At 37.3% G+C, this 14,234-nt stretch overlaps 1 protein-coding gene across 1 annotated transcript in view; it reads left to right on the forward strand.

Moving 5' to 3' along the window:
* Positions 1 to 14,234, forward strand: part of poe (E3 ubiquitin-protein ligase-like protein poe) — an 849,790-nt gene that overhangs the window by 469,230 nt on the left and 366,326 nt on the right. The window contains exons 39-40 of the mRNA XM_090388478.1: positions 1,355 to 1,484; positions 8,305 to 8,375. Coding sequence (XP_090244604.1) covers positions 1,355 to 1,484; positions 8,305 to 8,375 — 201 coding nt within the window. The remainder of the gene's footprint in view (positions 1 to 1,354; positions 1,485 to 8,304; positions 8,376 to 14,234) is intronic.

Genomic DNA, 14,234 nt, shown 5'->3' on the forward strand with positions numbered 1-14,234 from the left:
TTATGATGTTGTTACAAAGGAACTGGATGCAAAAAATAATTTTGATATCATATATTTGGATTTCAGGAAAGCTTTTGACACTGTTGCACATGGAAGACTATTGTACAAATTGGAGCAGAATGGTATTAAGGGTAAGTTGCTACAATGAATAAAAGGATGGTTAAGTGCGAGAAGACAGAGGGTGGTAATCAATGGGTGCTGCTCTTCTTGGACTAATGTTATTAGTGGAGTCCCACAGGGTTTGGTGTTAGGTCCACTGTTGTTTTGTATATTTATCAATGATATTGATGAAGGTATATCAGGCTTAATGTCGAAGTTTGCAGATCATACAAAGGTTGGCAGGGTTGTTAATGACAGTAATGGCAGTGTGCTACTGCAACAGGATCTAGATAATTTGGGCAGATGGGCTAAGAAGTGGCAACTGATTAACCTTGACAAATCCAAAGTACTGCATATGGGTAGAAGTAACCCCAGAGAAACATACCAACTGTGTGGTACTACACTTAAGGTGGTAGAAAATGAAAAAGACCTGGGAGTAATTGTGCAGTCAGATATGAAGTTCTCTGAGCAATGTAGACAGGCTGCCAGGGCAGGTCATGGGGTTTTGTCAATGATATATAGGAATTTTGCTAGCAGGGAAAAGGAGGTGATTATCCCTCTGTATAAGGCAATGGTCAGGCCACGCCTTGAGTACTGCATACAGGTCTGGAGGCCTCATTTTAGGAAGGATGTAGATTTACTTGAGCGTGTACAGAGAAGGGCAACAAGATTGGTGAGGGGAATGAAGGGATCCTCTTACCAAGAGAGGCTTAAGTTCTGCAAATTGCAGTGGCTGGAGACTAGGCACCCGCGCGGTGATCTGATTGAGGTATATAAGGCCTTGAATGGGTTGAGCACGCTGAATTCTGATGGGATCCTTCCACTTGTTCAGATTACGAACCTAAGGGGGCATAAATTCAAATTAAGAAAAGAACAGATGTAGAATAGATGTGCGGAAATTTGCCTTTAGCCAGCGGGTGGTTAATTGCTGGAACAAACTTCCATCTGTCGTTGTGGATGTTGATAGGTTGAATAAATTTAAGGAGGAACTGGACAGGCATTTGGAGGGAATGGTGTGATATTTTTTTTTTTTTTTTTTGTTTTTGGCTGATGCTGCATAAGCTCATACATTTGCTTTCTTGCATCACATGCCACTACTACTACTAATACTACTACTACTTCTTACAAGAAAATTTGTCTTTAATCTATCTTTTCATTAATTTTACTACTTTCAAATTAGGGAGGTGTTACACAGAAATGGTAACAAGTGCATACATTAATTCTTTTTTTTTTTTTTGTGTGTGTGTGTGTAAAGGTCTTCATTATCCACTCGCAGTGGAACAGCTTCTCCACCTTGTGATGGTGACTTGCACCACCAGGAAATTGACTTAGACTGGGTTGAAGAAATTGGCCCTGATGATGAAGATTCTGCTGGTGAAGATTCAGTAAGTATTTCATATTGTTACTAATTGGAATAATGCTTAAGATATATGTATGTTATCCTTTATTTTTATTTGTATTGACGATTTATATAAATATTTGTATTGACGATTTATTGTAAACTCTACTGACTTGGATGTCGTGCGGGAGTATAAACAGAAAATTTATTTAAAATATCACTTCCTAATAAAAAGATTTTGAACCTGTTTTTTTTTTTTTTTTTTTTTTTTGTTGCACTATGAGTAGAATTACCCATATATCTTTGAGCTTGCTACCTGGCCCGCCGAGCCTAAAAATTTTATGATCTGGTCCTTTCCAAAAAAAGTTTGCCGACCCCTGATATAAGGAATCAGGTATTGCAAATGCCCTGGAACTTGCTTCAGTGTCTTTCCTCCCAGTCAAGAACACTGAATCACTCTTACCAGAGACAATATGCAAAATAAAACTACTCAGTGTTATCCACTTATTGACAGAACCAGTTAAAAATATAAAAAAAGATAAAAGAAAAGGGAAAGTGAGAGAGTGAATATATATTCTTCAGCAGCTCTGGGATAAAGGAATTTACAACTTCATCATTACAACAGCTAGTATTCAATTTAATAATGGCTGTGTGTGTGCGTGCGTACTTTTTGTGGCAGTGTATGATTCATCGCTGGATGCATTAAGGGTGATGATGCACTTAGGACTAGTTAATGTTAAAATACTATTTTTTAATAAAATAGTCTATATGTGTGGCATTTTTTAAACAATATATTTGTATGAGGCCATTTCATTTGCTGTTTTAGTATTTGCATTTTCTCCATGACAAGAGAGGAGATACAAAACCAAGGTAACAACTTGTTTAAAATTGTGATTAGGAAGATTATATCCTTAAACCAGTATTTGATCACATAAGAAAAATTAAAACTTTTGATATCCAATCCTAAGCAACCATTAGCAAAAGATTGAGGGGGAACTCCCACCTAAGATGAACAATAAAAAAAATTACAATAAAATTTGTTATACAAAATTTTTATGCTTTGTAGATTCCCTGAGTGTGCTTTTTTTTATGGTTTTTTTGCCCTCCAAAAAGATTGGATATAATTTTTTTATCTGTAATATCATAATAAAAATACACTTGATTATGGATGTTCCTGAATTGGTGGGATTAGTAGTGGTGAGAGCCAAAAGTTGCTAAAAAAAAAGCCAGGCTTTTGCTATATCAGTAAAAACCTGGCTTCCTTTACATCAGTTTTTTAACTGGTGAAAAACACACTGCAAAAAAAACTTTCAGTTTATTGTAGTAGTCAATAACACTATTCCAGCATACGAGGTGTGACAAAGTTTCGAGAATAATTTTGTTTCCATAAAAGTGGCCATCCTGTATATCATTACTGCTATGTAGCCAGAGCCCCCCTCTACTTGCATGCAAGGGGTAAACATCGTCAGTCATTGTACAAGTTGGTTCGTGTAAAGATGTGTTTCAGTTCAATGTTTCGTGAAAAATGGAATGCAATTTAGAGCAGAGTTGTGATAAAATTTTTGTTGAAATGTGGCAAATCATCAATGATTATTTATGAAAAGTTGACCAGAGTTTATGGAAATGATACTGTGTCGAAACCATTCATTTTTAATTGGGCAAAACAGCTTTGAGAAGGATGTGAATCCATCGAAGATACTGAGCGTTCGTCCTTCCACGACTCGACATGATGAAAACATTGTTTGTGTGCATGATCTTGTTCGAAATGATAGGCGGTTAACCACAAGAATGATTGCCGAAAAACTGAACATTATTCAGGAAAATGTTAGTTTAATTTTGACTGAAAATTTGTTGATGACAAAAGTGTGTGCAAAGCTGGTACCGGAAAACCTCTCTCTTGAGCAGAAAGAAATTCGGTGTCATGAAAGAGTTTAACTTCAAAATCGATCACAACGTTGCAGTACCCTCCATATTTTCCTGATTTGTCTCCTTGTGACTTCTTTTTATTTCCTCAACTAAAAGGAATCGTGGAAGGAATACATTTTCAGTCAGTTTCTGAAATTCAGAGTAATGTAACGCTGGTATTAAAACAGATACCAGAAAGTGAGTACCAGAAATGTTACGATCAATGGATTCTACACTGGAATGCGTGTGTACAGGCTGAAGGGGACTACTTCAAAGGACTACTTCAAAATAAAATTTTTAAATGAATTATTCTCGAAACTTTATTGTCACACCTTGTATACTTCCTAGTCTGTTAAGTTTTACAAATATACAATTGTCCACAACCATCACCACAAAATTATTATGACTTTCTGTCTTAAAGAACTTCCTTTAAGATCTCCCCACATTAGGTTTTTTTTTTCTATTTTTTAGTTAGTTTTGGCTGTCTTTGATAATGTGATGCCACAGTCCATTTTTAGTTAAAAGCCATACAATTCCCACGAAGTAAAGCATTTACATTGAAGAAGGTGATGTGGATCTTTTTTGAACAACAGTTTAATTAAATTTTTCTCTCTAACATGTATGCTGTGATGATCTTTTAGTTGTTTTTCCATTAGTCCAGATTATGCCAAAACTTAGTTCTTTGGTGCATAAAAATCCTAAAATTGGAACACCACATTTGTGACAGGTATTATGAATAAGAAAAAAGCTTGAAAATTAGAAGTACGATCCATAACAATTCTTTAAAATACCAACTAAACATTGAGAGAAATTAAACTTAAAATAAACATAAAAATATAAAATCAAATACAATAATAAACAGTTAAAACTTGGTAAAATATAAAAAAAATAAATGAAACAGAAAAATCCCCCCTCTAGCTTTGCTCTGGAAAGCATTGTTTTTGCCACTTCAAACTTCTATTAAACAAAATTGTGGTATTGCACTTGGTGACAAGGGTCGTTGTCTACCACCTTAGCATTGCCTAGTATCACAGAGGGTTGGGCATTCCTCTGTGTGGTGGGATTGCCACACCTTAACCTTTGCTTACCTTGGTTCACACCCAGGTGGCTACCACCAGAATACTGTAAATTTGGAGGGAGAGGAGGGGATGTTTTTTTTTTTTTTTTTTGGTAGTTGTTGGCGCATAGGCTTCTGTGGCCATAATGCACCTCCCAAGGTTTTTGCAGTACTTTGATCCAAGCCCAAGGCGGGAATCGAACCCGCGACCTTTGGGCTGCCGGGCAGGCACTTTACCCACCCGGCTAGCCCGGTCGGCAGGAGGGGATGTGCGAAGGTTACTTTGTCCTACCTGAGGTTGTAAGCAGATGATTTCCTTGTTACTGAATGACTGGGTTTTGCTGAAATTTGATACACTTGACTCCCAAGTGCAATCTGAATATCACCTGATTTATTAGTATTAGCCATATATTGCAGGAAACTCCAGACTTTTGCTGCACCCTGCCAAAAAATAAATAAATAAAATGTAATAAATAAAATAAACTACCTATGTGATTCTCTCCTCACCTAGGTACCTATCCAGCTGACATTTGAATTTCTGAAAGCTGTCAGTACTCCCAATGAAGGCAGCTTATTCCAGTAATTAACAACTCGCTGGCTAAAAGATAACTTCCTGCAATCCAGTGTAAAATCTCTTCCCCTGTAATTTTAATTTATGTGCCCTAGTTCTGGAATCATTTATAACAGTTAAAATTTTGTCTTCATTCATTTTACTTTCTCCTCTCCTTATCATCTCAATTAGGTCCACTCTAAGGTGCTTAATTACTGAACTCTGTAGCTCATATATTTGCTGTTCTTCCCTTTTACTGAGCTTGCCAATTACATTTCCCATCTTTTGATCCATTAAAAAAAAAGCTTATTACATTTTTTTTCAGCCACTATTTCCCAAGTGTAAAACCCTGAATTTTTTTTTGCTTTAAAGTATAGGCGTCACTTCTCTGACTATCCCTCAAGCCTCTCTAAGTCACCCTGAAGAAGTGCTGCTTAGTGCTGATCATTAAATACTCTCTCGATCTTGGCATCACACTCTGTATCCCTTCCTCCGTATCATATAAGAAAATCAAAAATAACAGTGGTCCAGTACTGATCCTTGAGGACCTCCTGCCATGCAGCCTTCCTGCAACCTATATAAGAATTTTTCCTTGATTCCAACATGTTCCAGCCAGTACAGAAATCTCTCATGCAGGACTGAGTCAAATATTTTGCTGAATCAAAATAAATGTCAAAATAATTTCCTACATTCAGCTCATGGGTGGCTCTGTGGAAAAAGCTTCCCTTTACAAAACCATGCTGTATTTCCTTCAGATTTCCATTTTTACCTAAATGATCCCATATTGAATTCTTGATCATTGCCTCCACGATTTTCCTTACTGCTAAAGTCAGACTGACCAGTTGATAGTTGCCCATATCACTTTTATATATTGTCAATGCATTGGCACCTCTCCAATCCAAGCAAATCTCTCCTGAATCCAGTGATATCCTCATAATTAACCTTAATGGCTCAGTACCACCTCCCTCAAAATTACTGGATATATGCCATCAACTCCAGGAGCATTACTCACTTTCAGGCTCAGGGTTTTTTAATAAGTATTCATCTGAAATATCAGTATTGCTAATTTTTTGTTTCCCAACTTCAGTTGCACTGTTTCTCCTTACTACAAAGGGTTGTTCATCTGTGAACTTGACGCAAAAATATCTGTTCAGTTCATCTGAAACATCAGCTTGGGTTATCTAAAACTTTTGCATAGCCATTATTTCCCAGTTACACAGACAACTGATTGTTTCTTTTCTTGTTTGTATTCACTTCTTGAAAAACTTTGTCTCCATTCTTTACTTTCTTAGCCATCAGTTTTTCCTAATCTCCATTTTCCAACTTAGCCTTTTCTGTGGTACTAGTAGTAGTAGTGGTATGTGATGCAAGAAAGCAAGTGTATGAGCTTATGCAGCAACAGCCAAAAAAAAAAAAAAAAAAATCACACCATTCCCTCCAAATGCCTGTCCAGTTCCTCCTTAAATTTATTCAACCTATCAACTTCCACAACGACAGATGGAAGTTTGTTCCAGCAATTAACCACCCGCTGGCTAAAGGCAAATTTCCCCACATCTATTCTACATCTGTCTTTTCTTAATTTGAATTTATGCCCCCTTAGGTTCGTAATCTGAACAAGTGGAAGGATCCCATCAGAATTCAGCGTGCTCAATCCATTCAAGGCCTTATACACCTCAATCAGATCACCGCGCAGGTGCCTAGTCTCCAGCCACTTCAATTTGCAGAACTTAAGCCTCTCTTGGTAAGAGGATCCCTTCATTCCCCTCACCAATCTTGTTGCCCTTCTCTGTACACGCTCAAGTAAATCTACATCCTTCCTAAAATGAGGCCTCCAGACCTGTACGCAGTACTGTTACAGATCAACTTATAGCTTTTATAGACTACAGTACTTTTCATTTCTAGCCGACCGGGCTAGCCGAGTGGGTAAAGTACCTGCCCGGCAACCCAAAGGTCGCGGGTTCGATTCCCGCCTCGGGCTTGGATCAAAGTACTGCAAAAACCTTGGGAGGTGCAATATGGCCACAGAAGCCGATGCGCCAACAACTACCAAATCAAATCACTTTTCATTACTCTTTAATTTTCCTAGGCTGCCTTTTTCTGTTCTTTTAAACTGGCTAGCTTATTATTTTAGGTGTCACTTAAAAGATACTTTTAAGTGACACCTTACTGTATGTGTGTGTGTGCACCCTAGAATTTTTTTTTGGAAGTACTATTGACTTTATATATTAGAATAGGGGGTAACTTAACCTTTTTATCATGGGAACAAAACAAGATAAAATACCTAAGGTCACAGGCCACAAAAATGGTTCCTTCCAACTAATTATACCTTTTTCTAAATAGAATTTAATTTATCAACTATATATTTATAACATAACTTTTTCTATATTTAATAGTTAAATACAAAAATCCAAGAACTATTGCATGACACTGCTAACGTTCTTCTTGTTATATGGCAATAACAGTACAGTAAACGGCAGCTATTCGTGGTATCCGTATTTGCAGATTCGCGATCGCCGATTTAATATAAAATGAAACCTAAAAAAATGTGAATTTTAAAGCGCCGTGAATATTTTCCGCCATAAAAAAACATGAGCGTGGCTAAAATTATCTTTCCCAGTTAAAACAGTGCTCAGTGGGTGTTGGGGAGAGAGGGGTGACAAAATCGCGAGCGTGGTTGTTTCTCGCTAATCATTGTTCAGTATGTGTTATGCGCTTGTCATGGAAGGTTTCGTCGTTTGCTTTTTAATTGTTTGAAATTTCTAATAAATATTACATTTTATATTAAATTGTTTCTTATTTTCATTTCGATGCCATATGCTTGCATTTCACTATGTACTGTTTTTATGTACATAGTCATATTATGAAAGTACATATAATATATATACATAGACAAAATTTTAGACTAGTTTAGTTTTTCTTATATATTTCATACTTTGGAATGGAACCCCTTTATTTCTATGGGAGCCATAACTCGGTATTCGCATTTTCGGTATTCGCAACATTTCTCAGGAACGTAACCCCCGCGAATAGCGGGGGTTTACTGTATTGTTAAATACTGAGGAAGATATATAAAACAAAAGAAAGAAAATCAAACAATACTAAAACAGATATTTTTAAAAGTGAGTGTAAAACTATATTTTGGGACATGCTAGTTTTAAATTCAGCAGACACATGCATTAATGCTGCCTACATGGTCATGACAACATAAAGTGATTTGGCTGCATGTTGAACCCCCCCCCACCACCACCACCCTTTTAACATCTGGCTTTTGTAGGCCCAAATTATCATGTAGTTAAATCTTAAATATTCATAGAATCAGGTCTGAATTATGCAATTGAATTTTTTTTTTTTTAGGATGAAGACTCTTTATGCAACAAGTTATGCACTTTCACAGTAACTCAGAAGGAATTTATGAATCAACACTGGTATGTAGCAAATTGAAATTGCATCAATTTTTAAGCTGCACTAAGATTTTTAAATTAAATAATATTTCAAATGTAGTTCAACTTTAGATAGAGTATGAGCTGTGATATTTAAAGTTAATCCTGCAGCAGGCTTGCTGTTGAATGCAACAGCATTCCTTGCTGTCTATTTATTTATTATTTTTTTTTTCATCCCGTGAATTTTTCAACTCGTGAATTTCATATGTCCATCTCCGTTGTTGTCTTCCTAGGTTTTCTCTTAGCTCCTCTTGAGTACCATTCTGTTATTTTCTTAGTCCATCTGTCATCATGTCTTCGAGCTATGTGTCCTGCCCAAGACCATTTTAGTTCTTTAGTTTTGATAAGAATGTCCTTTACTTGAGTTTGCTGCCTAATCCATGTGTTTCTGTTTTTATCTAATAGTCTGATTCCCAAAATAATTCTTTCCATTCTTCGCTGTGTAGTTCTCAGCTTCTCTTCCATTCTTTTGGTGAGTGCCCAAGTTTCACTTCCATAAGTCATGGTGGGGAGTATACATTGGTTCATTATTTTACGTTTCAGACAAATTGGGATATTGCTCCTCAGTATGTGACTATATTTCCTGAATGCTATCCATCCAAAATTTATTCTTCTCTTGACTTCCATCCATTTATCATTATTACAGCTAATAACTTGTCCCAGATAAGTATATGACTCCACCTTTTCAATTACTGCTCCTTCAATCATTATATCCCTTTCTGTGGCATACTTGTTCATCATTACTTTTGTTTTAGCCATATTCATCTTTAGTCCAAAATCCTTACTAACTCTGCATAACTGAATAAGATTTTCCTCTAATTCTTTGGGATCATGACTTATGACCGCAATGTCATCTGCAAATCCTAAATGGTTTAGGTTCTCTCCATTCACATTAACTCCTTTCTGCGACCAGTCTAATCTTCTGAAAGCTTCCTCCAGGGCAGCACTAAACAAGGCACCTCCGTAGCCAGGTGGGAAGGAGCAGCAGTGTGTAGCACACGCTTCTTGATGAGACCGGGGTTCGAGCCCATCACCACCAAATACGGAGGATGCGGAAAGGTCAGGGAATGATCACCGCATATTCCCGGAGCAATATGGCCTTGGTTGCTAATGCTCCTAAAAACCAAATAACAAAAAAACAGCAGTAAACAACTTAGGAGATATTGTGTCTCCTTATCAAACTCCTTTCTCAATTTTAAATTTATTACTGTCTTTGTCTAGTCTAATAAAGGAGATAGCATTCTCATATATTTTCTTCAAAATCATAATATATGGGGCATCTATGCCTTGTCTTTCCAGTGCCGAAAACATTGCCTTATGCTGTATGGAGTCAAATGCCTTTTCATAATCCACAAATGCTAGGCATAATGGTGTTTTATATTCATTTGCTTTCTCCATTAGCTGTGATATTACGTGAAGGTGATCCATAGTTGAGAATCCTGTCCTAAAGCCAGCTTGCTCTTTCGGTTGATTCTCATCAAGTATTCTTTCTAATCTGTTAGTAATGACCCTTGTGAACAACTTGTAGATAACAAGCTAATTGGTCTATAATTTCTGATTTATCTACTTTCTTATGCAGCAAAACTATGATTGCATTATTCCACTCCTTAGGCCTTATTCCACACCTTTTCTAATGTATTTTGTGAAGAGTCTTGCCAGTTTTTGTGTCATGTCTCTTCCTCCCAATTTTAACAACTCTACAGTAACTTCATCTTCCCCTGGAACTTTCTGATTCTTCATTTTCTTCAACGCATGTTCTACCTCATCAGAAAGGATATCAGGTATGTTGTATGTGTTACTAATTTGCGATCCATCTTCCCCACTGCTGGCATCATTCCCTCACCCCTTGTATAACTCTTTATAGTAGTCTTCTGCTATTTGAATTATGCCCTCTCTGCTATTCATAAGTACACCATTGCTATTCTTCAGTTTCACTATCATTTGTCTTTCTGTATTACTGCTCATGACTGCTGATTTAAACCCTTTGTTTTCCCTTAATGCTTGTTCTACTTTTCTTGTGTTAAATTTTCTTATGTCCTCTCTGAGTTTCTTTCTAATGGCTTTGCATAACTCAGTATACTCAAATTTTCTCTCTGTCAGTGTTTTTCTTGTTCTTCATTTGTCGTAGTAGTAGTAGTAGTAGTAGTGGCATGTGATGCAAGAAAGCAAATGTATGAGCTTATGCAGCATCAGCCAAAAAATAAAAAAAAATAAAAAATCACACCATTCCCTCCAAATGTCTGTCCAGTTCCTCCTTAAATTTATTCAACCTATCAACTTCCACAATGACAAATGGAAGTTTGTTCCAACAATTAACCACCCGCTGGCTAAAGGCAACTTTCCGCACATCTATTCTACATCTGTCTTTTCTTAATTTGAATTTATGCCCCCTAAAGTTCGTAATCTGAACAAGTGGAAGGATCCCATCAGAATTCAGCGTGCTCAACCCATTCAAGGCCTTATATACCTCAATCAGATCACCGCGCAGCTGCCTAGTCTCCAGCCACTGCAATTTGCAGAACTTAAGCCTCTCTTGGTAAGAGGATCCCTTCATTCCCCTCACCAATCTTGTTGCCCTTCTCTGTACACGCTCAAGTAAATCTACATCCTTCCTAAAATGAGGCCTCCAGACCTGTATGCAGTACTCAAGGCGTGGCCTGACCATTGCCTTATACAGAGGGATAATCACCTCCTTTTTCCTGCTAGCAAAATTCCTATATATCATTGACAAAACCCCATGACCTGCCCTGGCAGCCTGTCTACATTGCTCAGAGAATTTCATATCTGACTGCACAATTACTCCCAGGTCTTTTTCATTTTCTACCACCTTAAGTGTAGTACCGCACAGTTGGTACGTTTCTCTGGGGTTACTTCTACCCATATGAAGTACTTTGCATTTGTCAAGGTTAAACTTCAGTTGCCACTTCTTAGCCCATCTGCCCAAATTATCTAGATCCTGTTGCAGTAGAACACTGCCATTACTGTCATTAACAACCCTGCCAACCTTTGTATCATCTGCAAACTTCGACATTAAGCCTGATATACCTTCATCAATATCATTGATAAATATACAAAACAACAGTGGACCTAACACCGAACCCTGTGGGACTCCACTAATAACATTAGTCCAAGAAGAGCAGCACCCATTGATTACCACCCTCTGTCTTCTTGCACTTAACCATCCTTTTATCCATTGTAGCAACTTACCCTTAATACCATTCTGCTCCAATTTGTACAATAGTCTTCCATGCGCAACAGTGTCAAAAGCTTTCCTGAAATCCAAATATATGATATCAAAATTATTTTTTGCATCCAGTTCCTTTGTAACCACATCATAATATCCTATCAAATTTGTCAGACAAGACTTTCCCTTAACAAACCCATGCTGTGTCTGAATTATTGCTGCAGTCTTGTCTAGATGATCCTGCAATGCATCTTTAACCAGCGACTCCATTATTTTACCCGGAACAGAAGTTAAACTAACTGGTCTGTAATTACTCGTGTCACCCTTCGACCCCCCCCCCCCCCTTTGTGAATTGGGGACACATTTGCACATCTCCAGTCCTTAAGGACCTCCCCTGAGTCCAAGGATGCTCTCATAATTATGGCTAAGGATTAGCTTACTTCCATTGCAGCCTCCTTTAATATAACTGGATAGATCCCATCCACCCCAGGTGCTTTTCTTACGTTTAACTTCAACAATTTCTCTTCCACTTTGCTCTCAGTTATTACAAGATCATTAAGCACCCTGCTACAATTTGATAACCTTCTGCCATTTTCAAACCTTAATAATTCCTCACGTGTGAATGTAGATGCAAAATACTCATTCAGTTTGTTTGCTATCTGAGCAGGATCATCAACAGTCGAACCATCGATGTCAAGTGGACCAATCAGATTCATCCCCTTCCTTTTAGAGTTTATATAAGTAAAGAAATCCTTGCTGTTTTTCTTAGCATCTTTTGCCAAGGATTTCTCATAATCTGCCTTTGCCTGCCGAACCTCCTTCATCTTCAGTTCATCGTGACAACTGTTTCTTGACTGATTTTTTCTTCTTCGGATTTCTTTTTACCTATCGGTTTCTTGGGCTTTATCACTTTCAGAAAGTTGTAATATTCCTCGTCAATATCTTGGTCCTGAACAGTCTGCAGAAGCTCAAACTTATTCTTAAGTTCCAGTACATACTGCTTTTTCTCCTCTTCTGTCATCTCAAAGACCTTTGTGTTATTTACTCGAGTCAGTTTTTTCCTTTCTTTTCTTACATCTATATCAAGTGTGCATCTTACCATTCTGTGATCACTTCCAACGATGACCATTCTGTGATCATTTACCTTGTTCAGGACAGTGACATCATTTACGATATATCTTCTGTTAGTGAGGATGAAGTCGATTTCATTAGTTGTTAATCCATTTGGGCTCTTCCATTTCCACTTTCTGTTCACCCTTTTCTTGAAAAAAAAGTGTTCATTTCTGTCATTCCTCTAGATTTTGCAAATTCCACAAGTCTTAGACTGCATTAGTTGTTACCAACTAGGGCAGTCCAAGTGGAAGTACAAGAACTCCCCAACTTACGGAAATTCGACTTTGCGTAAGTTTTTGCCGGCCGGTGCAAACTTAAAAAAATCGTTGAAAGTGTTTTGCATCCCGTAGGAATAAATGGAGGTATCGTGAAAATATGTGAACCCAATAACACTTTTTTTTTTCTTTTTTTTTTTTTTTTTTAATTTGTTCCAAGTCCTTGAAAGTTGAAAATTTTGCTATATTACTAAGCTATTAACTCTCTATAAGGTCATATTTATAATGGAAATTGCACTACCCTTTCATCATTATCATATGTTCCGTTATAAGAATCAATTTTGAATGCCTTTGTGATATTTTTCTAAAGCACGTTTCAACATTACAACCAAAAAACAAAAACAATTTCTACTTTCTGATTTATTGGGCTTTTCTAGTGCATCTAATTATAAACGGGTAGTCAACTCGATCTTATTGCATTTGCTATAATCCCGAGAACTGCAATTGTGTGGGTTTTTAAGCTATTATTGTGAAATGTGTTCCCCTTCACTGAAATGTTCAATCATATAAAAAACAAATTTTCAGAAACTTCTCTTCATTCCTATTTACGTATTACAATGATGAAGGGAAAGTGACCAATGAAAGGTTCAAGTGGTGTTAGTGCCAGGAAACGAAACAAAATTGATTTAGAAATGAAGATGATTAATTAAGAAGCAAGACAAAGTTTGTCATCTATTGCACGGAATTAGGTCTTGCTGCTTCAACAGTGAATACTATTTTAAATAACAGTGCGCATACAGAAGAACATGTTAAAGGATTGACGCATTTAAGGTCAACAGTGATCACAAAACAGGTGCTATATCGAAGATGGAACAGCTGTAAATAATATGGATGGAAAATCAGATTCAGAAGCGAGTGCCCCTGAGTCCAATGGCCATTCAAGCAAAAGCAACAAGTATTTATCAAGATATTAAGGATAAGTACAGCGAACCCCAGCCCAAGTTCGTGGCAAACAAAGCACCGGGTGGTTTAAAAGGTTCAAGCATCCCACTGGTTTCCACAACGTTGAAGTATGCGGTAAAGTCGCCAGTGTTGATTCTGCGGCCGCAGAGAAATTTTGTGATGTGTTGGAAAAAATCATTGATGAAGGCGACTATTCAATGCAGAAAATTTTTTACGCTGACGAGACTGCTCTGTATTGGAAAAAAAATGCCAGATCGAACATACATTGCCAAAGAGGAAAGTACAATGCCAGGTTTCAAGGCATCAAAGGATAGGGCAACGCTCTTGCTTGGGGCTAATGCAGCGGGAGATTACAGATTAAAACCACTG

The sequence above is a fragment of the Mastigoproctus giganteus genome, chromosome 14 (genome assembly GCF_048544385.1).
Source record: "Mastigoproctus giganteus isolate SK-2022 chromosome 14, ASM4854438v1, whole genome shotgun sequence".
Lineage (NCBI taxonomy): Eukaryota > Metazoa > Arthropoda > Arachnida > Uropygi > Thelyphonidae > Mastigoproctus > Mastigoproctus giganteus.